Source organism: Neolamprologus multifasciatus, chromosome 5 (assembly GCF_963576455.1).
Source record: "Neolamprologus multifasciatus chromosome 5, fNeoMul1.2, whole genome shotgun sequence".
NCBI lineage: Eukaryota > Metazoa > Chordata > Actinopteri > Cichliformes > Cichlidae > Neolamprologus > Neolamprologus multifasciatus.
In genome coordinates, this window is record NC_140443.1 from 6,072,647 (window position 1) to 6,098,480 (window position 25,834).

Here is a 25,834-nt window from a genome sequence, read left to right on the forward strand (position 1 = left end):
GTGAAGCTGGTAAATAGCTGCATTATTATAATGCTCACACAGCTCCTGCAGACAACAAAAACAAATGTCTTTTTGGCAGTCGCTGTTACAAATCTGCATTTGGATGGTGACAATAAGCTCCCACATATCTCTCTTTTAGGCTATCAAGATATAGCTAATGTGATCATTCTTTTCCCTTTGCTTTCAGTTCCAGCATTTTCTGTATAACTTTAAGCATTAGCAAGCATATACAGGTATTCCTATCACCACTCCATTAACTGTATTGTTATATTGAGAATAAGAAAAACCTTTAATTAGACATCAGAGCACAGTTCATGCCAACTGCCTCAAAGCTTGGAGGGTGGTTAGAGAGGTCTCAAGGCTATTGTTTCTCATCACAGCGGCAATACTAGCCTAGCAGCATGTTCAAAAGCAATTTATCACACAGTGATGGAAGAACTGGCACCACAACAAAAATAAATACAGAGTGGTTACTGTAGCCAAACACTGTATTCACTCTAACTAGTTAGATGCAAAAAAGGAAAAAAAAAAACCCAAAAAACACATATGCATCTATTCCCGTCTGTTTTTGTGTGTGAGACTGGGCCTACTGATGCATTTCAGTGATTTACCAATCATGGTTAATTTGTTATATCACCTGAGATTTTGAAACCTTGTTTAGCCTCAGTGTTGGCACAGAAGAAATGTTGCAAAATGCCTCATGAATACAAATACCTGATCTGCCAAAGGCAATAAAACACACTGGCTTTAGGTAAGGATCAGACTTAGATACATTAAATACAACATGGCAGGGGAGACATGGTCTTTTCTTCTGTGGCTAAAAGAGTTAAGCGTTCACTGCAGTGCGGTGATTTCAGCAGCTACCCTGAGGCTGATTTCCTTGATTGTAATTTCAGGGAAGTAGTCTAGGTTTTGAAGTAGCTGGTTTAGTCCACAGTATTTTATGTCCAAAGGAGGGGGTAAACATCAATTCTGCTTGAGTTGAGTTTACCGAGGACCTCCCTCCAGCTGTGAGACATTTAATCTGTGGCTGGTGACTTGAAAAGAACACATTAACACTGCCTTTAAGCATGGTTTTATTTTGCCCTCTTTAAACAGTAAAAGCACAAAGTTTACGAGAGAGAATCTATTAAATATAACACTAGGTCAAAAACTCACTTATTCTGTTGGCCATCTATGGAATAGAAAAGCTCCTGTAGCTCCTCAGTAGTCAGGATCCCATCAGCAAAGTAAGTATTAAACTCTTCAAATGACAACTTGCCATCATCTGAAACAGAAAGAAAGTTTACTGCACAAAGTCTGTTGTATCAACAGTTATAAGACGATAGGCTCAACAGTGGTTACGTGTATAACATGTATATTACATTTTTTTCTCCTTGCTTGAATGATTTCTTGTTTCTGTCCTCTTGCTTCTACCAAATCTTAGTTTCAGTAATACTAAACTCAGGAGAAACATCTTGCCTAACATTAAAGAGAAAATTGAGCCACCTGATTGCATCGTACTTTCCATGGATGTGTTTACATGCTGGATAAGACACTACCACCTATCTTAGCTTGGACTTTTTAAATAACTCATTACACATGTGGTACTTAGTTCTGGAAACTATTCAATTTAATCCCCTTTTAATCTCAGTGTAAAGGCTCAAGAGCTTCTGTAGCCCTTTTCTGCTTGTTCCATTGTTTTACCATCTTTCCTGCTGTAATGCTGGAAAGTCAGTATTGTTTTGTAACTACCACAGCTGCAACCTTTCATATTAATGATAATATGCATAAAGAAAACAAAAAAATGAACTGAATGACTAAAAAGTAATAAAACATCTTATTTTCTTGGAATTAACTGACAAAATATTTCAATATCTATCTATCTATCTATCTATCTATCTATCTATCTATCTATCTATATCTATATATAATATAGATATAGATATAGATAGATAGATATATTATGGTTTGAATTGTTGATAAAGTAATAAGTCATATTTGAAAACAATTTATTTAAACATGTAAATATGTCTGTAAAAAGCAAAAAAAAAATAAGCAACTATGAATGTTCTAACAGATAAAAACTAAATTCTAATACTATGCATAAGTATTCCACAAAATAGAAATGTAAAAGCACTACAGATGGTGAGCACATTGAATTTTTTCTCATTCTGTTCATTCTGAGTTTTGTGACAATGCACAGGAAAATCAATAGCAGATGATAAATAGCTTGGTTGTCATCTGTGAAGAAGTGTTTCTTCGTGAGCCTTTTATAAATCAGTCTGCAAGCACAGATTACACAGATCAGTCAGCAGTTAGCCTGCCAGAAAGAAGCTGCTAGATGTTTTTAAGTGCAGCTGAATAAACAGACTGGGCATATTTATCTAAAAAGGGAAGCAAAAGTACACTCGAAGGAGTTGGAGACGTAGTTAATCAATGCAACTGAGTAACATTACAATAAAGAATGATGAAATACAGCTAAGACAGTTATATGCACAAATAAGTATGGATATGAGGTTGGTAAATAAACCAAATAGACTGGTGTTTTGCACAGAGAGTCATATCAGGGCAAAATCAGGGCAGCTAAGAAACTCACACTTTCACACTTTTAAAATTTGGCTTCTAACCCCCTGAGTAATCAAACCCTGTCTATGCAAAGACAAAGCAAAAGGAGAGTGGTTTAATATGCCATGGAGTTCCACTTGGTTGGCTCAGCAAAGCTGGCAATTCAAGGGCAAGCTGGAAGACCATCTGTTCAAGTGGACCCATACTGACACTGTTCGACATTACCTCTGACCAGAATGTGTAATGTGTTGGTCCAGACAACAAGCTGCCCTCGCCGCTTTGGCCCAAATCTTTTTTTCAAATCAAAATCAAATCTTCTTTGTCACACAAAAAGTGTCTTTTGTTTTTTCCAGTCTCTCTCACTGCCTTTGTTTTCTCTGTCAAAATACAAAGAACTCTTACGTACTATAAATCATGTGGATCACCACACATGTACTAGTATCTTGGACAATTTTTAATTCATATTAAAAACCACATTTTAGTTCATGTGCATGTTGAAACTGATTGATGTTTTCTTGGTTAGAAAAAAAGCATGACATATTAAAAGCCGGCCTTTTTTTAAGAGATTTTTATAGAGATATATGCTGTTCCACTTATCTATACTTTATGCAATTTACTTATAATTTGATGCCGTCTGTGCTTAGTATGTTGACTCAGAGACTGTAGATCCTGCCACATGTCACAGTGCTGTACTCGGAAAGATTCCTCTTCATTGAGTGCCAAACAAGACACACAGCAACAAGGATCAGCAGCAACACTTCTCCATTTGATTGCCAATTGACAGCAAGAAGCAGTCTCCTCTGTTCATTTTGACATTTCTGGGTTAAATGTCTCTATCATAAAAGAAAAAACCCAGACAAATACACAAGCCTGAACATCATCATTTTTCAAAGGCTTTGAGTTGACGTCAATGACATCCTGACCCAGGGCACAGCACTACCTTGACTTTTTGACCTGTCTTAGGAGACATGAGAGTATAAGTTGTAAAAACATGCAGATTTGCATGTTTAGATTACAGCTATATTTGCAGCATTAAATTAATTAAAAAATCAGTAATAATCCTGACAGAAGACATCAAAAGATTAAAAAATATGTCTAAGCGTCAGGAAACATCTGGTTCCATCCTCATATCTGACACATCCATCTCCTCTGATGGATGTAAAGATGAGAACAGTGGATGCTGGAGAATTATTTCAAAAATGGGAAATTCTTGTACAGTCAAGTGTTACTCTAAAATGATGTTGATCCTTTATGATACATTATACAGTTGCATTGTTTGCCTTGAGAGCACTTAAAGAGCAGGAAGTATTGAAGGAAATGTCTTCTCTTCCCCTCCTCATGGGAGAATAAACTATGTGAACTGCATTTTACATGAGTACATACAGTATAACCTAGTTTAAATTAGCATCTTTTTCACATTCCACTAAAATGAATGAAGTCCTCCAGCCATTAATCAGTGTTGAGTTTTATATAACAGAAAGGGGTGCACTAAAATGCCACTGACCATTTGCTCTTTTCATCCTCTACAGTCCTATTAGATCAAATCAAATCAAATCAAATTCAAATTTTATTTGTCACATACACAGTCATACACAGTACGATATGCAGTGAAATGCTTACACAACTGCTCGTGACCTAAAGAAAAAAAAAAGGCTATGAATAAGATAAATATGAAAATTAAAAAGGGTAAATTTAACTAGGAAGGAATAAAATAAAATATAAAAATTAACGTTAAACATGAAATAACTGTACAACAACAACTTAGAATGAAGGGTAAATTTAACTGGGAAAGAATAAGATAAAATATATAAATTAAAGTTGAAAATAAAATAACAGTACAACAAACACAATACACAAATAAACAGTATAGAAATATATAAGAATGTATGAAGAAATATAAATATATATATACAATAACAGCAGCTGTAGAAGTATTAAATGGGAATGAAGAAATATAATGTCCAGTGTTGTGCAATCCACATTTGTAAGTGTCTTGTACAGTGCAAATATGCTTAAAGTGATTTAGTGATGAAGCGATTCGATTAGATGACCACCCATCTAATCGAATTAGTGTAAACAAAGTCCAGAATGTCCAGTGTGTGTGTAAGAACCATATGTGTGGGTCAGTACTGTGCGGTGGTGTGACTGAGAGACCGTATCGCCTGCGGGAAGAAGCTCCTCCTCAGTCTCTCTGTGTTGGTCTTCAGGGAGCGGAATCGCTTTCCTGACCTCAACAGAGAGAACAGTCCGTTGTTGGGATGGCTGACGTCCTTCACGATCTTCCTGGCCTTGGTCCAGCACCGCCTGCTGTAGATTGAGTGCAAGTCAGGGAGCTCTGAGCGGATGGTGCGCTCAGCTGATCGCACAACCCTCTGTAGAGCTTGTCTACAGCATGGTGCTGTTCCCGAACCAGGATGAGATGTTTCCCATCAGGATGCTCTCTGTGGCGCACGAGTAAAAGTTCCTGAGCACCTTGGAGGGCAGTCGGAAGTCTCTCAAGCGTCTGAGGTGGTAGAGACGCTGTCGGGCCTTTTTCCCCACAGTGTTGATGTGACAGGACCATGACAAGTCCTGCGTGATGTGAACTCCGAGGTATTTGAAGCTGTCCACTCTCTCCACTGGGCACTCGTTGATGACAGGGGTCCGGTAGTTCCTCTCCCGCTTAGTGCTGAAGTCCACTATCAACTCCTTTGTCTTACTGAGGTTTAGAAGGAGGTTGTTCCTAGATCAACTACAGTCTCTAGCTACTAAACATTCACAAGTATCAGCTGATGTCCTTAAATTAATAAATCACGCATGGCCCACTGGCATATACGGTGTCTAAGCAGATCTCCCTTCCTAAAAAACATGACTTCTGAGCCTTTGTAATGGTCATGTTTCCAGATAATGTGAAGTTAATGCGATTTTACAGCAGCCAGTCCAGAAACGCTTTCAGAGAACAAACTTTGAGAGAACAAACAATGACTTTGATGTTGAATAATTGAAACCACAGTCTGCAAAATGAATCACTGTCTGTGTGTTTTTTGACCTGGTTTTAAAGAACACACGAGCTGCCTGAAACAGACAAAATACCTTCGATGCATTTTACATGAGGCATGATACTTTTAGCTTTTTATTCGTGTAGTCAGGGTGTTTTTAAAATAAGACATTTCTGTTCAGAAAGTAAGGACAAACAGACTACACGGAAACTATGCAAGGATTACAACTTGCTGACAAGGGAGAATCGTAAAAAGGATGTGCATTACACGACCCGAACACACACTCTAACCATTTATCACTGAAGCAGTTGTCAGTGCAGCTGTTTCATTTGAAAACAACAAATGTGTTGAACAGAGATGTGGAGGGGAATATTCGAAGCTGAGCGTGTAAAACAACCCTTTAAAGTGAACCAGAATTTAAATAGCTAAAGCCTCCATTTAACACTCCGTCGTGGAGAAAATTCCATTATAAAAGGAAGCGGCTTTAAATCATGCTGACGGTTGGGGCAAAAGCAATATGCATATATTGTTCTTCATTAGAAAGAAAAATCACTTAGGAGTTTCAAGATGTAAAAAAAAAACATGTTTCCAAAGAAAGAAGTGCTGCTTTAAAAAAAAAAAAAAAGCTAATGGGACACGGCCTGATCATATATAACATTTTCTCCTTTACTTTAGTTTATAAAAGTCAGATTACTATAACAAAGTGTTCACAAGACAAGAGTAAACAAGAACATGAAAGTGAGTACGTCCTGTAAAGTAGGGCACAAAGTAGGGCACATTCATATCTTTCCAAAGGTTAGTCACATTGCAGACTCTCCTAAGAGGTTTATAAATTCCCCATGAATGCATCACTTCAATAGCAACAAGCATGACGAGGAAAGATGGGTCTTGATTCCTTTTGGTAAACTTCTATGCACTAAAATGCCCGCACCATTACAGATTCTGGTATTCTTAGCACAAATGCTCGACTTAGGATGTGTTCCACCTGGCCACCTGTGAGAAAGTCTAAAGCTGCTCTATATCTTCCATATTCCAACTTAAGTTGCTTTTAGAACAAACAACCTATTGATTCTCCACTTCAATAATAACATAACGCTGACAGGTCTTATCCACTAGGGCTGGGTATCGTCACTGATTTCTAGAATCGATTCAATTCCGATTCACAAGGTCCCGAATCGATTCGATCCACGATTCGATTTAATTCGATTGATTCGATTCACTTCGATTTGAATCTGGGAAATTTTGACAGTCAGAAATATTATAATTCAGATCAGTACATTTACATATTTTTGTATCTATAAAAAGGAAGCTGACACACGCAAGACTTTATCAAAGGTGTGAGCATCACAGCAGATGCCTTTGTGTCAAAGTAGCTGAAGATAAAACAGAAAAACATGAAGGCGATTTTCCTGGCCTGGGATTTTATAAAAAATATTCTGCAGTACATCAAAAACGAAAGAAAACCATTAATCAACATATGAACATTACCTCTGAAGTTACAGCGGTAAGCGTTTTGCATTTTGCATAATTTTTAAAAAGTTTACATTTGTTCAGTATTGAACGGCAGAAATTAGGTTTTCTTTTCGGAAGTATATAAAACGGGAAAAAAAACGTCGGCCGACAGCGCTGTAAACAACGGTAGACTTGTGCGTAACAAGCAACCAATAATGCAGAAAACAGTACAGAGAGAGAGAGAGAGAGAGAGAGAGAGCTGTGGTCGAAGCAAAACAGTAAAAGTAAGAGTGAATACATGACGATGTTTATGTGAAGCGTAGTTTGGATCTTCTTTTGCTGCTGGTTCGGTCAATATTGTTTGGAGAGACATCAAACTAACAGCTTCAGAATCAGCGCATAAAGGGCGTGAACACAAAGCGCTGAACCGCCGACAGATCAGAATCAGCGCGCTGTCGGCTTTCAGCCCGACTGTGAGAAAGGCGACATCTAACTGATTCTGATCCGCGGGTCGCGCTGTGTGTTTAAGTCTTTGTGCAGAATCCGTGTTCCTGCTCTCATTTACTGTCTTAGCTGTTTGGTGGTTGTTGAAATTTTGTGAGATTTCACCAGAGATTCTGGCATTTCGGGCAAAATACATTTATATTAAAAAATCGATTCAGGATTTTAATGAATCGATTTTACGTTATCCAAGCCAGAATCGATTTTAATCGATAAATCGATTATAAAAACCCACCCCTATTATCCACCGCAGAGCAGATGTTAGAAGAAAGATGAGGTTTCATCTTCAGTCATAACACTGCAAGTGTGATCTGCTGAATATGGAGGAATAACATTTTTCCATAAGAAAAGTTGGGGTTATTTAAATTATTCTTAGGATTTCATGCACATTGGTCTCAGAGTAGTCATTAAAAGCAAGATGTAGTTGCAGTATAAAACTTTTGCATCATGATTTTAACTTAAGTTAAAAAATATAAGATTTTTTTTCTCTTATATTAGACAGCTATTCCAAATTAAGGTCCATAAATTATTGTTTTCCGGAGTAGTAATGGAGAGAACGTTTTATTTATATATATATATATATCTTCAAAGTCTTTACAGCATACTGTTTAACTAGGTGTAACTGCTTGAAATGCCGAGCTACTTTCGGATTTTGTTTTTCATTAAATCTGGTTTCTGTCTAACCAAAACGTGCCCAATATTTGGTCTCATTTTAGCTTTTTTTTTAACCATTTATTCTCATTTTCTATTATTCACTTCATATGCACAGAAACTACTTTTTAACGTCCAGGAAAGATCATGGTGTGGGTTAAAATACACCTCAACTATAAACAAATACATAATGCATAGTATATAAAATATACTATATAAAAGGTTGTATCAGCAGGTGTCATCGAAATACAATTGTTATCCCATATGAGCTATGACACAAGACACTATATATAAGTTATTGAATAATATTGTACATTTATTATACATCCAAGACAAAACTAAACATAAATTATAATATTGCTAATATTTTTTAGATATTTACACAGACACATTCTAATAACTATTTACTCAAGTTTATTATCCATCATTGTTACTGTAACCATAGTAACACTTTATAAGTTTTACCAAGACAGGACATGCTTCGTAACTACCACTTTTCTATTATTCAGTGCATTCTGATGGTGTCATCATATTATATTCTTCGCCTAATTCCAGTGCCATTTATATTTCAATTACTAATGAAAAATAACTAGCAGGGGTTGTAGGAGAGAATATTTTCTTTGTGTTTTTCTGTCATTATAACGAAACAGAGAATACATTTGGCTGGAAGCAACAGAACAATTCATAATGTAAAATTCCTGCCATAGGAGATTGTTAAGAGCTGTTGAGAAGTAATTGTTGTGTGGAGGCAGACCCTGTATACGCAATAATGTCCTACTGATGTGCACTTCTTCTTGATTTGCTTTGGCATGTTATTTCATCTGATGTTAGAAATAAATATATAAGGGTGCTGAACCTGCTGTACATGTTTTTTTTTCTCAATCATAAGGCTCTGGTGACAATCTATATGCCAAAAAGCATTTGATTCTGTTAGATGAATGGTATTATTTTACATTATGGATGGAATTATCCTAGCCTATCCTATCCTATCCTATGCTATACTATACTATATTGAAAACAATAAAATACATACAATAAAAATGAATATATACCCAAGACTATTCAATTGATGTCATTTCAAAAACAGAAGAAGATATTTGGAATTGAGGTAAAGAAAAAGAAAACCAAGTATGAGATGTTAACAGACAAGCAAAAGTTTACTTTTTGAACCTGATTATAGGTCAGACTAAATGTGCAGTCCTTAATGTTCAAAACCATTTAGTAAGTAGACATGATTCTGATAACAAAAACTGTTTGAATAAGTAACTCCCTTGAAAAAGTTAAATGTAAAAAAACTACATAAAGTAGATGGTTTTCAGGAGATAAATTACAACTTTGACCGAGAGGTTTGATGGACCAGAAATGCATTTCAGTCACAATTTAGTGACTGTTAGTTAGAAATTCATGATAATTTTTAAAGAGCTCTTTAAAAACTGAAAAGCAAAGCATGAAAATTAAAGTAAGATAGGAAGCCAAAGGTCCTTTCATAATAACACAAGAGAAATGAGATACAGTGGTTAACAGCATGCTTACTCTCGAGGAGAATCTTTAGCTGGAAATTAGTCATTTAAAATGTATCTAATTTCTCTACCAAGGCTGACTGTTGGAGGTCCTGCATCAAATTACCTCAACATCCATGACAAATTTATTTAGAGCTTGGACTCCAAACTCTAAGCTTAGCTTAAGAAAGGATTACGAAATAACTAGATTGACCTGATTTACAAAATATATATTACTGAGATGACTCCATTGGTCTCAATGTTCTATTTATTTAAAAACACAAAGATGATTTAACAAAAATAAATAAAGCTTTGTTGGAGCAGAAAAAAGAGGACAGTTATCATTATTAATATTATTATTATTATTGTTGTTGTTGTTGTTGTTGTTATTATTGTCATTTATGTTTTCACTTTTAGGGCCTAAAAAATGTAAATGCTGACCCATCTTTGCCTTTCCTAAAATTAGCGATTGTGCACTTAATACATGCCGATATGCGTCCCAGTATGGTAGATGTTGATGTGAGCCAGTCTTTTTACATATTTTCTTCTGTAAATAAATCTTAAATCTAAAAGCGCTCTCTCTCTTTACACACTAAGAAATGCATGCCTTCTGTTGCACTGTCAAAAGTAATCACAAAATAAAAATGGATCATTTTGTGCCTCAATGAAAAAAAGAAAAATTGCATCTGAAACAATGACAAATATCACTTTGTAGCAAAATCACAAAATATTTTTTTCTCAACAAAACAAGTCTCTGGTGTAATACAAGAGACGTACACGCATACAAGAGACACGGCAGCCGCTTTTGCAGTCATCTTTGTCTGTTTGCTTAATTTATTAATAATCCCAGAGCAAATACTGCATAAGCTAGAGCTTCACTTCAATCTAATTTCCTGAAAATTGCTCATGTAAACTATAATGAACCAATCTGAGGGGGAAGTCTGTACAACAACAAGTAATTCCATTAAAATGAGCTGAATGCATTAAACATCACGCACCAATAATATTGATGCATTAATGCTGGAGTCTCCCGGGGCTACTGGCACAAATAACAACTACAGTAAGTGCTTGCAATGCTTATATCTTCTCACTGCCAAATTTTACAAACCCAAGGTGCCCTTAAGAGCCCTATACAGTGTGACGTAGGAGGCATCTACAGGTGCATTCACTGTGCATTCAGACCAAACTGATCCGGCTAACCGACAGTGAGTATGGAGCTACAGTATCATTGTGAAGTAGCACAGTCCTTGGTAGAATGTGCCATTACCATGAGGTAAAATGAGTAAAACAAACAACTGATTATGACACAGACATAGGTAGCATGTATGTGTACAGATGTCCAACTATGACGAACATCTTGAAATACGAAGTCTATCCTGTACGTAAATTTGTTGCTAGAAAAAATATCTTGGCTGCGGCTGTGTTAACATGACTCATAATAATTTGTAAACAGCACCCGCAGCACCCAAACAATGCAGTTTGACAGGAAGAAGCTTTATTTTGTGTGGCATGTTCTTCCAAGTTTGGGCTACAATCCAGAATCTCAGAATAATTTTAATTGGGTGGAAAAACTTATTCAAGCATGCAGAGGAAAGAAGATTCACTTGAAGAGTCATTCATGCAAATTCCCCCCTCCCCTTTTTTTTTCTCCATCCAGATTGTTTGGGGCATAATAAGAAGTGGAAAGATGTGGAGAAATAACAAGCATGCATTGTGACAAATTATTCATCACCAAGCACATTATGTACTGTTTACTCACCGTTTTTGTCTGCTCTGCGGAAAATCTGGAAAACAAAAAGAGGGGGGGAGAGGATGTTTTTTATTTCTAGCATAGCATCACTGAAGGGATTCTTGCAATAAGCAGGTGTAAATTATTAAGAAACATGGCAGTTTGTCAAAAACACAATAGGATGTTTAACGCCTGCGGTTCGTTTATCCCGCTGCACAGACTAGAAAGATGACAAGAAGAAGGACATTTACGAAGGCTGTTATACTCTGCATGAGTGAGTCATGTTAGGCTGAAAGCAAATTGATAGTGTCAGTTCTAAAATAGGTTGAACAATTATCATTCTAAAGTAAACAGTCATTTACTTCAGAAGTGATAATTGTACGGTAACGCCACACTATGTTTATCTTCTATTTGTTTGACTCACTGATGCTTTTAAATTAATTTCTTAGGAGGGCCAATATGATAGGAAGTAAGAAGGATAATCATTTGCTATATGTATTATACACAATTTTGTTAAATACACAGTATGCAATAATATGCAAGAGTAACAGTAAGTCACAAATAATGGGGACTCCAAACACAAGATACTATCTGATCCAGTTGCAGCTTATTTTCTCTGGCATGCAGCTTTGTCTGCAAACAACACAGAAGTCCACCTTTCACTAAATCGTTTTTCACTATGAGCATCTGAACATTTGACAGCAGGAAAAGCAGAAACAAAGGCCTGCTCCTGCATTAGTTTACTGTTTTGCTTACTTCAACATAGCCATCGTATCAGTTTTATAACGCGGTAAAAATGTTCGTTTGAAGCCATTTCATGGATTATCAGTCTAATCACAACGATGCTGCGCTGTATATAAACAATGCTGTGTAATCTTAATAGATTTGGCTTCCTCCATTCTGTTCCCAGTGGGGGACTCTCGTGTACAAAACTGGCTTGAATTAACAGCAGCGGATGGAGCACTTACGTCAGTTGTATTATTTAATACACCAATGATGAGTATACGAAGACAAAACTATGACTGCACACAAAAAAAACCCAAAACAAATACAGATTTTGTTTTATATATATATAACTGGTCTGTGTTTGATAGTAGTTACTGTTGTAATTGTTATGGAGTTTAAAAAAATAGAATCTTCTTGTTTTTAGCTGAGTTTTGAACCACCAGTAATGGCAACTTATACAAAGCCCACTTCGCAAGCTGAAAAAAACACCCATCAGATAAAATCAACAGTATAGATTATTCACTAAAGGTAGAAAAATCACTAAAACTGATGAAAGCCATTTGTTTTCTGACACGCAAAAGACAAATGTCCACACAACAGGATAAAGCTCAGGGTTGATCCTGCAAAGTCTGTGCGGCTGCTTTAAGAAAAAGAGTTGCTTTTTGGTCAACGTGTAAAGATCTACTCGTTTCTTTTTTTTTTCTTTAGCTCAGTGAAAACATTATTGTCCAGAAAATACAAAGTGGACTGTTTGGCTTCACCAAACAACATATAATAGAAGCAAAACAGAAAGCTATACCAACACACCATCAATAAATAACAGCGTTAAAACAGGGCTTTAGATCTAGATTTAAAGAAAGATCACAGCCACAACACAGCGACTAAAGTAACTATTGTGAAGGCTAAATATATTTTTCAAAGCGTTTGAATACAAAATCAAATAAAACTCAAGTCTACTGTGCACTGAGATGTGTGTCTTGAAAATATGAACATGAAAGTTAGATTTTTAAACCAATTTTAGTTTGATCTGTGCACCATAATAAGAATTTCACAAATATTAATGCAGCCACACAAACAAACATATGTGTGCGTTTGTAGCTGTATGCAGCTTGGTTGTCATTCAGGTGAGAGGAAAACAATAGCTTCATTAAGCGAGTTTGAATGCAAGATCTGCAATGAAAACAACAGATTCGTAATTTGTTCTCTTTTATTGATTCTCTTTCACTCCTTGAGACATTTATGTCCAGTGTTAAGCAGCACAACTGCCGTGCTCAATGGTTTTGACCTACAGTTTATTAATCCTGCAGAATCTGGTCCTCGTTTTAATTTGTTATAGGTCAACAAGCTCAAGGTTTGCACTTGTGCCCTCGGTGTGTCTGTCTGTCTCTCCACTGCTTCAATCCTGACCAATAACAAGAGCCGGGTCATAACGACTCACTTCACGAAACACTGGCTGCTCTATTTTTGATCCCTCATCCTATTAAAAGCAACATTGCACTTGGATTGCACGTAGAAAGGACAATCAGAACACTCTACTTATCTTACATGAATACACATTTGATGTTGTACTGGCTTTAGGGTTCTGTCACTGCACAATCTCAGTCAGCAGCTTGTTCTTCTTCACTTTGGCACTGTGACCCATCTAGCCAACATTTTCCACTCCTCCTCTATTCCAGGGAGATCAGGTATAGCGTTAAATGTGTTTGTTGTTTGGCTGTGTCTTTTGACTCTCCGGTGTCAGGAGACGATAATGCATCATTTACAGCAAGCCCAGGAAAGGTCAGACCTGCTTCCCATTGTGTTGCTGTTCTGATGTCATGGTGGAGGGTATTAAGACGGTGGGTTATCTCAGGCTCTGCTTTCACACCACTTGGTGCAATACTTAATAAAAAAAAACATAACATCACAGAAAAAAACCCTAATAAATATGCTTTGTTGTTAGTAAATGCCAGATGATTTACTTTCTGTGAAAATCCAAAATATTATATGTTTCTTTCTCAGCAGCAGCAAAAGAAGAGAAGAAGCAGAAATAAGTGCCAGGAATCAAGAAAGCCTAAGAAAAGCAGGCCTGCTGCATTCACAAAACAAAGACTTTAAGAAGAGTAGCCAACAAAGTAAATGATGAAACAGCCTCATACAACCCTAGCACAATCAGTCACTTTTAAAGGATTGCTTTTTCTTTGATTTGTTGCAATCTTTGCATCTCTAACGTTAGTGACTGGCTCAGTATCCTGCCATTGATGCACTGATGTGCAGATCTGTCTGCAAATTAAAGCTTATATGTTGCATGCAAAACCAAGCAACGTGCTTTTATAATAAATCGGTTTAATTGTTACAAACAATTACAAAATGTTCTGAATCAATTAGCAGTCCCATCACATTTAGTCATTAGTCCCCCTGTCATTCTGTTGTGTATGTCTCGTAACCACTTGAAAATCAGTAGGTAGCACTGCAATAACAAAGGAGTCACATTACTCGCTTTTACTTTAGGAACACAAAATCTTTATGCAGATTTAAACCTGTACTAATGGAAATGTCAAACCAACACAAAAGATTAAAATTATTAAAATCTCTCAGCTGTCCCAGGGGAATATTTAGTCAATCTACAGCTAGGAATGTTTCCAGTCTTGGAACATGGTGCTTCTGCACCAAATAAAGGTGGAAAGCAATAAAAAGAAAGAACGAGGAGAAAAATGCAATGCACAGAGCAACATGGCACTTAAATTCAAGACAGCATGTCCGTTTCTGACTGAGACTGATTATTATTGTATTCAGCACTGTCTCCTACACACAGTGTTTTAAACAATTTAAGCATAATTATATTTTGAGCATAGAACCGTCAAGCTGAATGGTCTTTTTTGTGTGTTAGTGCTCAGTCAACAGAAAAGCTCAAGGCCGAAGACTGAATATGAGAAGCACTTCAATCACATACCCCATTCAGGGACAGTGCACACTTTTAAATAGACATTTCTGCAAAAGTAATGTCCTTGTCTACACAAGGCTGTAGTCAAAGGGAAATGGAAAGCTTCAAGCTAGTGAGAGCTCAGATTTGGAAACATCACTGGTCTGCTAACCTCTAACAAGATGACAAGCTGGATGGTGGTTTCTATGGCAGCATTGCAGGTTAATAAGGCTGTTACTGTTTTGAGCACAACTTAGGGTAAGCTGCGCATTATAAATCATTAGCACTATCTTTGAGTTAAGTTTTATCTGATCACTTAGTTTGTTTGTTTGTTTAATACATATATATTGAATAAATTCACTGTTATGCACGTATTGCCTCTGAAAGCCCATCTGTGTTTGACTCTGTGCGTAACAAAAAGAGGAGAACCCCCAGCAGTCCCTAAACCTGTCAGACTGGGAGCTTATTTTATCATGCAGAGACAGCAGCTGCAGCTGCAGCTTTTCCTACTTTCCTACGCGTACATGGCGAGGCGCACACCACACAACATCTGATAAACAATACTGTAACGACGCAGTTTTCATTTCCACTGAATTCTCTAGAAAGTAATAAGTAAATAAGAGGGAGAGAGAAAAAACATTTAAATTTGCAGCACTATATCAACTGAGAACAGATCTTTTCTTTTCTTTTTTTTTCATTCAATCTAATATTATTTGAACAATGAATATATTTAGACTTATAGTTAATATAGAAATACAAGAAAAATTAATGAAAAGCAAAAGCGTCAACAATGTGCTGCATCAGTAACATTAATACATGAGTAAGAGAGCGGATCCACTCACATCATGAAAAATAGTAAGCCCCTGTCCGGCATTGTGCGGCGGCTGCTGTTGCTGCTGAGCCCGAAGATGCTTCTGTTTGGCCGACTGCAGGCACATAGTGATCATCTCTGTACAAGCCAGCATCTTCGACCGCAACGAAACACGTCTAAATCAAACTGTTGAAGTCTAGAAGGCTAAAGTAAAATGAAGATGTTGCTATGGACGAGATTAGGGCTCCAGGTGCGAGAGATGACAAGTGCAAGCAGGCAGGCGGGGACTCGGGGACGCTCTGCAACTTTGTGGTGCGCAGCTGAACAGACCCTCCAGCCCCTCCTGCTGGAGCCGCTGTGATTGGCTCGTTTATCAGCATCTGGATTAAACTGATCATCACTAAAGCTTCTTATCTTCCCATAACCCTTTGTATATCTTTTTATTTTTTCGGTTTGAACGCAAAGACAGTATTAAAACTAGAGCTGCAATATACGACCAACTTGCCCTCGGAGTGCTCATTCATCGCCAGAGATGTTAATACTGATAAAAAAGGGCTTATTTTAAAGGGCTCCCATTGTTCTTAAGTTAAATATACAGCGAATGTAATTAATCTGAATGAAATATTAGGTCCAAAGTTGTAAAACCTGAATGTTAAAATGAGCTTTTTTTAAACACCCTAACAGTTCAGCGTTTGACACACACTGCCATCTGCTGGATGCGACAAGTCACTATTTCAGATGGGTTTTTTTTCTTGTTTTTTTTAAAGGGGGTGAATTTATAATTAGATTTCATTTATTTTTGGACTTATTCGTGTGGTTTTTAATGGTAAAATAATGCATTTTTAGATTTAGAGAGGAACAAAAAAGTGTCAACAAGGGGTGGAGCGAAAGAAATTCCAAAGCGATCCTTTAAAAATATCTCTTCCTGGGCTTGAGTCAGTTTCACTTTCCGTTCTACTTGACAGGGACTGAGAAGTGAGAAAGCGACGCAGCGGGAGCGCTAGAATACTACTTCTGACTTCTACTTGGCTCTCTTTGGCCCTCTTCTCGGGCCTATAGCTGCCTTTCTTAACCTTAAGCCGAAGTTGGAAAGGCTCTGTCGGATGAGGACTGAGGAAGTAGTGCCTGAAATAGTTTTAAAGGCAGCTCTGTTTCGTTACAGCTGCCAAGCAGCTTAATAATTTTATTACCTCCCGTGTAGTAATGGCTTCAGAGGTGGCACCGAGGGTCGATCCGACTGAGGGTAAGCAGCTCAATTAACTTTCGATTTTGTTATAAAGACTCCAAATACTTCTTGACAACTGCGTTTTATACGATCTCAGAGCTGTCCTAGTAAAACAGAAAGCGTTTTGTATGAGTCACTGCTTGCTATCGATTTCTTAGTGTAGAGATTGTGAAAGTGTCACTGTTGTTTTGGTAAAACTCAACGCTTTATATTGTCAAATCAACAGACAAGCCACTATCAATTTCGTAATGTTAATTTACCATTGCTACGTACGTGTATGTTGGCACGGAGGATAGAAAGAAATCAATTGAGAATACGAAGAATTAAAGAGAAACGAGTTATGCTGACAATAAGTCACGTGACGTCCCTCTTTCTTTGCTCGCGATGAAGCGGAGGAGCTTGCCCGGTCTCTGACTGAAGCCCTCAGCAGCGGGGACTCTGAAGAAGCAGCTAAACTGTGCCAGAGGCTGACTCAGCTCTCCGTCCCGGTGTCAGTCACCATCAGCAGTCAGATCTACCCCCAGGAATCCATAAGGTGGGACACAGCAGTGTGTGGGGATATGCCTGTGTGCACTTCCCTGTTTCTTAAAATGCCTCCATGACAGTAATACCACAGACGTTGCTGTTTATGGGGGAAGAGTTCCCCTTTTTATTTTTAGATGGGGTCTGTTTTAATTTGGAAGCATGCAATGTAAACAAGAATTAAGGCCAAGTGCCAAAAAAACAAAACATATGCATATATGGTAAATGGCCTGTATTTGTATAGCGCTTTACTAGTCCCTAAGGACCCCAAAGCGCTTTACACATTCAGTCATGCACCCATTCACACACACATTCACACACTGGTATATATGACTGTTTGTCTGTGGTTACATGCTTGAAATACCAAAATAAGAACACGAATGAATGGCCATGAATGTTCAAGTGAAAATAGTAGAGGGCTGACATGTTCTGTTGTTCCTGTTCTACAGGTTGAAGGTTGGAGTGGAGGATGGACAATCAGAAGACAATATCCCTGTGATTCTTGAGGTTGCTACTGGCATGACAATCGCACAATTAAAAGACAAGGTACTGATGTGAAAGCACACGCAACACAAGAGGCGATTTTCTTCTGTTCTTTTATTATTATTATTTTTTACTTCAATATTTTCTTACCAACCTATGATGCATTATACATATAAAACCTAAAATGAAGCTGAGCTATGATCTATTAAAGGCTACTTGTGAAGTTTTCTTGTAACCAAAAATGTTTATGCACCACTCATAATAGTGCAGTGAGTGTATCATGGACCTATTTGTCAGTAAAGCCTTGCCCCTAAATGCAATTCGGTATTGTTTATATCAATGTTTATCAGTTTATCTATTTTCTATTTTTATTTTAAATTCAGATTTGTTTCAGACTTAGTGTCCAAAGTGGGTTTGCTCATTTCAGTTTTAGTCATGTTTTTAGAAGTTTCACTGTTAGTTTTACTGTTTTATTGTCTAGCACGTATACGCTAAAGGCAAAAGTTAGGAAAGTCATTATAAGTATTATAAAGATTGTAAGTATCCTAGTACCTTAAAAACACAAAATGTTTTTCAAACAGTTGACTCATTCTTGTAGATATCCAAAGTCTTAATAAACATCTTCATCAAAGTCTCCTCAGCCAAGCTGTGATAACAAATTTTTTGTTACGGTTTGGAGGAGGACTCAAGCGCAGGACTCCGGTTCTAATGCTCACAAGAAGGATTTATTTACAATTCACCAGTTGTATATACAAGAAGGTGGGAGGGGGGGGGGCTATATACAGCTGAGTGAGGGAAGAAGGGGTCTCCAGGGAAGTCCAGGGGGGAAGCACGCGTGCATCCACACACACGATCACAGGCTCACACTCTGACACTGCCACACGGGAATCACACGGGGGAAAATCCAGGAAGCTCTGTAGGCAGGGAGACGGGGTTAAGTACGACGCACAAAGGAAAATACTCTTAACTAGACTTGCTGTAGCTTGGCTTCACTAACGCGTGGTAGACAACGATCCAGCGATGAACAGCAGTCGCCTCCTGGTTTAAATGCTGATCGTCTTAATGAGACCCAGGTGTCTCATCTGTCGAGGGCGTGAATCCAAAGTGAGAGAGAGAGAGCTGATCAGCGTGCAGCTGATCCGCCTGGCCGTGACATTTTTTACCAAACGAATAAATACTAAAACTAAGGATGTTTCCTCTTTTCTATTTTTTATTTCATTTGAGTTCATGTTCCGAGTTCACAAAATCATTTCAGTTGGTTTTATTTTTCCAAAGTCTAGTATGTTTTATTTTTTTTAAATGTTAGATAAGTAAAAGATTTTTCACATCTAGTTTCAGTTTTCAGTTTGGTGTTAGTTAACTATAGTAACCTTACCTCATACACACAGTAGCAAAGTTGTGCACCGATTCATACAAAAACAGCCCCACAGTGCTACAAGAGATCAAAACCCTCCTGACCATTCTTGATGTCTTCTATGCATTAAAGTGTTTATTACTCTTTAGGAAGTGGTAGTACACCAGCTGGCTTATGTTATTGTCTTTAAAGTTTCACTGCATTTTGTTAAGCCACATTGAAATTCCAGTGGTCGAGTTACTTTTTCTTTTCTTTTATATTCAAAGATCAGCCAAGATCTTGGGTTCCACCCACTGCTGCAGCGCTGGGTGATTGGGAAGCGGCTAGCTCAGGACCAGGAAACATTATATAGCCATGGGATTCGAAATAGTGGAGACCAGGCTTTCCTGTTTATCAGGTCTGCCCATGCTGCTCATCTCACACGGCATCAGCACAACCTGGACCAGGAGCAACAACGTATAGATGGTAAGTAGTAAACAGTTGTCTTACCTTTTGAACGATAAGAAGAAGTGCTTTGGCTATGATAAATACAGACAGATTTTTATCAGCAAAGTATGCCGTATTGATGTTTAATAGCACTGAAGTTTTATACAATTAAAATCTATTATTAGGTATCATGGAGTCGATGCAATCACTGCAGCTGTTTCCCAGAGGTCTGGAAGGAGGTGGTGGTGAGAAGATAGTTCCTCCTCCTCTTCCTCCTAGAGACCGAACTGCTACTGTACCCAAGCCTCCTGTGGCTCCTAAACCTCAGGTCAGAACACAACTAGACCCTGCTTTAGCAATGGGCCTGCACATATAATTGTTTAAATACAGTAGTGCATGTTTTAGAGATGTGTGAACATATTGTATGTCTTTGTGCATGCAGTTGGGATGGGCCTGTTCAGTGTGTACATATCTGAACAAGCCAACACGTCCCGGCTGTGAGATGTGCGGAGGGGAACGGCCAGCAGAATACACTGTGCCTGACATCTACCAGCCAGATGAGGAGGAGATTAAGAGGATTCAGCAGGAAACACTTGCCATGATGCAGTACGAACAGGTAAAAGTGCTGCTTGTTAAAAAAACAGCTAAAATTAAATCCTTTTAACACGGTCTCACATTTATGTGTGAAATAACCCTAATCACCTGGGGTCATGGGAAAACCTGAAATATTATAGGAAATAAGATTTGTGCTTGACAGGTTTTAAAGAAAAATGTAATGTTTATATTAGTCAAAGAAGCTTGCAAAGAAAAGCGTCTGGACTTCTTTAAGTTACTTGAAGACGTTTCACCTCTCATCCGAGAAGCTTCTTCAGTTCTAAGGTCAAATGGTGGAGAGTCCCAGATATAAACCTAGTGGGAGTTTTCCCCCCACAGAGGGACAAAAGGACCCCCTGATTTACCTCCACAGGACAAGACTCAGCTGTCCATCTGCATCTTAAGGATAAAGGACACTCTTTCGAGGATGCCAATGTTCACATTTTGGACAGAGAGGACAGATGGTTTGAAAGAGGAGTGAAAGAAGCCATTTATGTCCACTGTGAGCGACCATCTTTGAACAGAGCCGGTGGTTTACGACACCAACTGTCTGCCATCTATAATCCAGTTTTGAGATCCCTTCCCAGACGCCTTAACGTCCACTCACATCCTGGGCCATCTGACCTCAGGAATTTGCATGATAAGGTGGGGCCAGGTTTCACAATGAACTCACCCGAAACTCTGGCTGATTGGGACCCACACCCAGTTCCACACCTTGGCTCAGGCGATTAGAGGATCATAAGGGGGTCCTTTTGTCCCTCTGTGGGGGGAAACTCCCACTAGGTTTATATCTGGGACTCTCCACCATTTGACCTTAGAACTGAAGAATCTTCTCGGATGAGAGGTGAAACGTCTTCAAGTAACTTAAAGAAGTCCAGACGCTTTTCTTTACAAGCTCCTTTGACTACGATGACCTGGATGACTGAGAACCTTCACAGACATAATGTTTATATTAAAACATCGGTATATTTGTTATAAAAGAAACAGACAGAAAGAAAGAGAAAAACCATCAGTTTAATTAACTCATTAAATCTTGTTTTTGTGTCACTTTTTTGTTTAAATTGCACATTTTAAACTACACATTGTTCCTAGATGATTTGCCACACATTACCAATAAAGAATAATGAGAGCTGACTTTAGGGACACAATAAAACTTCTCAGCTTTCACTTTCTATCTTCGGGAAAAGCTAAATTACTATGTTTATGAGTCATGCAGTTTATCTGAACCTCTGCTGTGCATGCTACTCTGTGATAAAGGCTCAGCGGGAGGAACGAGAAGAGAACTATTTGCACTTGTTGGCAACAGAAGAACAGAACCTTATCCCAAATGCCAACGAGGCAGATTGTCCAATTTGCTTCTGTAATCTGCAGCCAGGAGAGGGCATCGTGCTCAGAGAGTGTCTCCATACCTTCTGCAGGTATGACAGAAAATAGCTTTGTAGTATGACAGAAAAATGATCAAATTCTGTCTGCTTTCTTGGTCACTTTCTGATTAGCTAACATTGACCTTTACACCACCCATACCATATCCCAACTTCCCTGCTGCTAGACCTTCGCAATAACGTCCTTTACCAAAGTGCATCTAATGTCATCATCAATTTGATGCCTGTATTCACAGTACAAATCTAGCCACTGCATTTACTACTGTTACTACTAACTGTACAGGAGTTACATGACACACTTGACTTAGAACTGACTTTTGAAAAAGAGCCTTTATTTAAAAACAAAACAGAAAAGATTTGGCATTTTAGTAGTATGAGTCAGAGGGGAAATATGCAGGAAATGGTCTGGGGGAGAACTAGGCCCCTGCAATAGTCTTTCTCATATGGGCTGCCAGCTCGGCAAGATGGGCTACAGTGGTGAGTTTTCTTGCATGTACTGCCTGGTTCACTCACAACATTTCAGTGGGATTTAAATCTTTAGCTAATTTATTCCGTACCCCTCAAGCATCTTTTTGAGCCATGTCTTCTTCTTCAGCTTCTTCTCCTATAATTTTAACTATATGTGTCATTTTTTTTGCGTATATCAACTTTATGCATATGCAGTGTTTCATATGGGATTAAATGTATGCTTGTTTTGAATAATAAGAGTCAGTGTGTGCAAAATGTGCATTGTGCTTAATATTTTATGCATATAATGAAGTGTATGTGATTACTCAGGGAGTGTCTAAAAGGGACAATAGTAAACAGTCAAGATGCTGAGGTGTCCTGTCCTGACAACTGTGACAGCAAATTACTGGACCGAGAGATCAAAGAGGTGAGTGGAAGCCACGGGGACACAACCTTAACCTTCACATGGTCTGTGTTTGAGTCATACATCACCTTTCCCAAAAAATAAGACAGACAATAACTTTAAGAGAAGCAAATATGTTGACAGCCATACAGCATGTAATCTCTTACTCTTCATACGTCTCTGTTATTGTTTATGGTATAATCCTGGGTCCAGCTGCTCACGGATGAGGAACACCAGCGGTTTCTGGAGTTGCGTCTGAGCATTGCAGAGAGCCGCTCAGAGCACAGCTTCCACTGTCAGACTCCCAACTGTCGTGGGTGGTGCATCTATGAGGATGAAGTCAATGAATTTCACTGTGAGCTCTGCGACGAAACCAACTGCATTCTCTGCAGGGTACCTGTGTTACTTTAATACCTTAACTGAACAAAGTTTCATTTCGTGTAATAGAGAGGGCACCAGATGTAAAGGACGTATATTTTTTCAGGCCATCCACAAAGACATGAATTGCAAGGACTACCAGGATGACCTGCGTGTAAGAGCAGAGAATGATGAAGCAGCTCAGAAAACTAAACAGATGCTGGAGGTAAGTCAACTTTAAAGTGCTTTGTTAATTACCCTGAACAGTGAAAATCTATGAATGCTGGCAAAGCAAAGCAATGTGGATCAAGAAGCAGAACACAAATGACATTACAAACAAAATAATACATTGTCTCTTATCAAGGACTATAATTTTTCCTCTTATCCAGAGTGAAATAAACCAAATAGGCAATTTTGTAGAATCTTAACCCTGTAAAATAAATCATAGAACAATCAGTCAATCATTTTATTTTTATTTTTTGTTTAAATTAAATGTTCTTTCATTAATGGCTGCTTAATGAGGCAGTTTACAAATCCTCAGGTGTATCTTAGACTAGTGTCGTTATTAAGGGTGAAGCAAGCTTTGGGAAGCCTTTGTTTCTCTGTGGTGGAAACAAGGGCTGAAATTCAGAGTAGAAATTTCCAGTCAGCATCTGTGGTAATCTGTTGCGCTCTTAACACCTTCTGTCTAATAACCTTGTGGTATTCACCACATTCTGTAAATGTATCTGTTCTGTTTAGTTGCATGTAGGAAGTTACAACATAGGTGATATAAACCAAACTGTTTTCATTAAAGCTATTGCTAACCTTTATGACAATCACAAAGAAAAAATAAGATAATCTATTTACATGAAACCATTATTACAATAATGCAGACTTGGTATTGAAGTAATTTTATTATATAAATTCAAGGTTAGTTGACTTAGAAATTGAATTTCATGTTACATACGCTCTACACTAACATGCAAACAGAGTGACCCTGAGTAAGATTAAGCAAGTGTGGATTGCCTTAAACCTGAATTCTTTCTAATAGTCATTAGGGGACAGTTTCTCTGGTTGCAAAAAGAACTCTATGGGAAAACCCCCCCTATCTGACCTCAATAAAAATCTTATTGAATGCGTAATGTCAATTATTGATAATGATTAAATAATGATTAATATATATATATATATATATATATATATATATATATATACATATATACACATATATACACATACACATATATATATATATATATATATATATATATATATATATATATATATATATATATATATATATACACATATATATACACATACATATATATATATATATATATATATATATACACATATATACATATATATATATATATATATATACACATATATACACATACATATATATATATATACACATACATATATATATATATATATATATATGTATGTGTATATATATATATGTATGTGTATATATATGTGTATATATATATATATATATATATATATATATATGTATGTGTATATATATATATATGTATGTGTATATATGTGTATATATATATATATATATATGTATATATGTGTATATATATATATATATATATATGTATGTGTATATATATGTGTATATATATATATATATATATATATATATATATATATGTGTATATATATATATATATATATATATACACACATACATATATATATATATATATATATATATATATATATATATATATGGTCCCTATTGTATCAAAAGGGAAAATAAAGCATGATATGCTTCAGGGCAGGTTGTGATTGGCAACATCACAGTGGCTAGGTCCATCTTTTATATGCAGGCTATGGCAAGGATTTAGGCATTGGCTTTATTTTATGGAATACAGCAAAGTTAGATCATCATATTATATTCAGATTTTGAGTCAAGTGGATAAATTGTATTATGTTGATGTTTTTCTGTACTTTTTAAAATCACCCTCTCAGGCATTTTCCTCTATGGCTACTTCACACTGTTTCACTGTATTCAACTACAGAGCCTGCTGCAGAATGGGGAAGCCATGAAATGCCCACGGTGTGACATCATTGTCCAGAAAAAAGATGGATGTGACTGGATCTGCTGCTTGATGTGCAGAACAGAAATCTGTTGGGTCACTAAACAAGCTCGATGGGGCCCAAATGTAAATATATATATATATATATATATGCATTAAGATAGATAAATATATTCAGAAAGGTTTTTCTATTGTGTGTCTGAGACATGGTTCTCATTTCTTTCTTTTCTTTTTTACAGGGCAACGGTGACATAACTGGTGGATGTAGATGTCGAGTCAATAATCAGTCCTGTCATCCTAACTGCCAAAACTGTCACTGAGGGAAGAACACTAATGAACTCATATTAGAACCTCCAGTGAAAGCGATTACACTGTCTGGATAAATTCAAACCACATCTCGTGCTCACATCTCTGATTTAATCGTAGTTTGATTTATTTCACCCTCTCTTTCACTGGTATATGGGCAAAACTCATCATCTATCTTGCTTGCAATGCATCCAGGTGTATTAAAAGCTGTTGTCAGTACAGTGTGAGGGGGAAAACAGTTATACTTGGAGGTTTTTTTTGCCACAATACCTTCTTATCTCTAGTTATTGCTTTCTTCTAGTTCAATGAGCCAATTGTGATGTTGTTTACTTGAGTTTGGATTCGACTCAGAATTTATCAGAACACGCATAATGAGGTAACATTTTACTTTTCTGAACAAAGATGCAAAAGACCTTGTGCTTATACAGTATATAATATTAGCACTCCAACGATAACGATGCATGATAAGGGCTTTCTTGTTTATTTTGTCTGTAAAG

General features: G+C 37.2%; 2 protein-coding genes across 2 annotated transcripts in view; one reads left to right on the top strand and one right to left on the bottom strand.

Moving 5' to 3' along the window:
- Positions 1 to 16,144, bottom strand: part of necab3 (N-terminal EF-hand calcium binding protein 3) — a 53,316-nt gene extending 37,172 nt beyond the window's left edge. The window contains exons 1-3 of the mRNA XM_085159371.1: positions 15,828 to 16,144; positions 11,388 to 11,412; positions 1,159 to 1,267 (exon numbers count right to left, since the gene is read on the bottom strand). Coding sequence (XP_085015497.1) covers positions 1,159 to 1,267; positions 11,388 to 11,412; positions 15,828 to 15,950 — 257 coding nt within the window. The 5' untranslated portion in view covers positions 15,951 to 16,144. The remainder of the gene's footprint in view (positions 1 to 1,158; positions 1,268 to 11,387; positions 11,413 to 15,827) is intronic.
- A 585-nt stretch (positions 16,145 to 16,729) lies between these two features.
- rbck1 (RanBP-type and C3HC4-type zinc finger containing 1) lies at positions 16,730 to 25,393 on the top strand. Its single transcript, XM_085159370.1, has 12 exons — positions 16,730 to 17,039; positions 17,412 to 17,556; positions 17,993 to 18,089; positions 19,647 to 19,845; positions 19,992 to 20,134; positions 20,249 to 20,422; positions 21,658 to 21,818; positions 22,560 to 22,656; positions 22,846 to 23,025; positions 23,117 to 23,215; positions 25,014 to 25,157; positions 25,271 to 25,393. Exons 1-12 carry the CDS (start codon positions 17,000 to 17,002, stop codon positions 25,349 to 25,351), a joined length of 1,560 nt encoding a protein of 519 aa, XP_085015496.1. The 5' UTR covers positions 16,730 to 16,999; the 3' UTR covers positions 25,352 to 25,393.
- Positions 25,394 to 25,834: the final 441 nt, after the last annotated feature.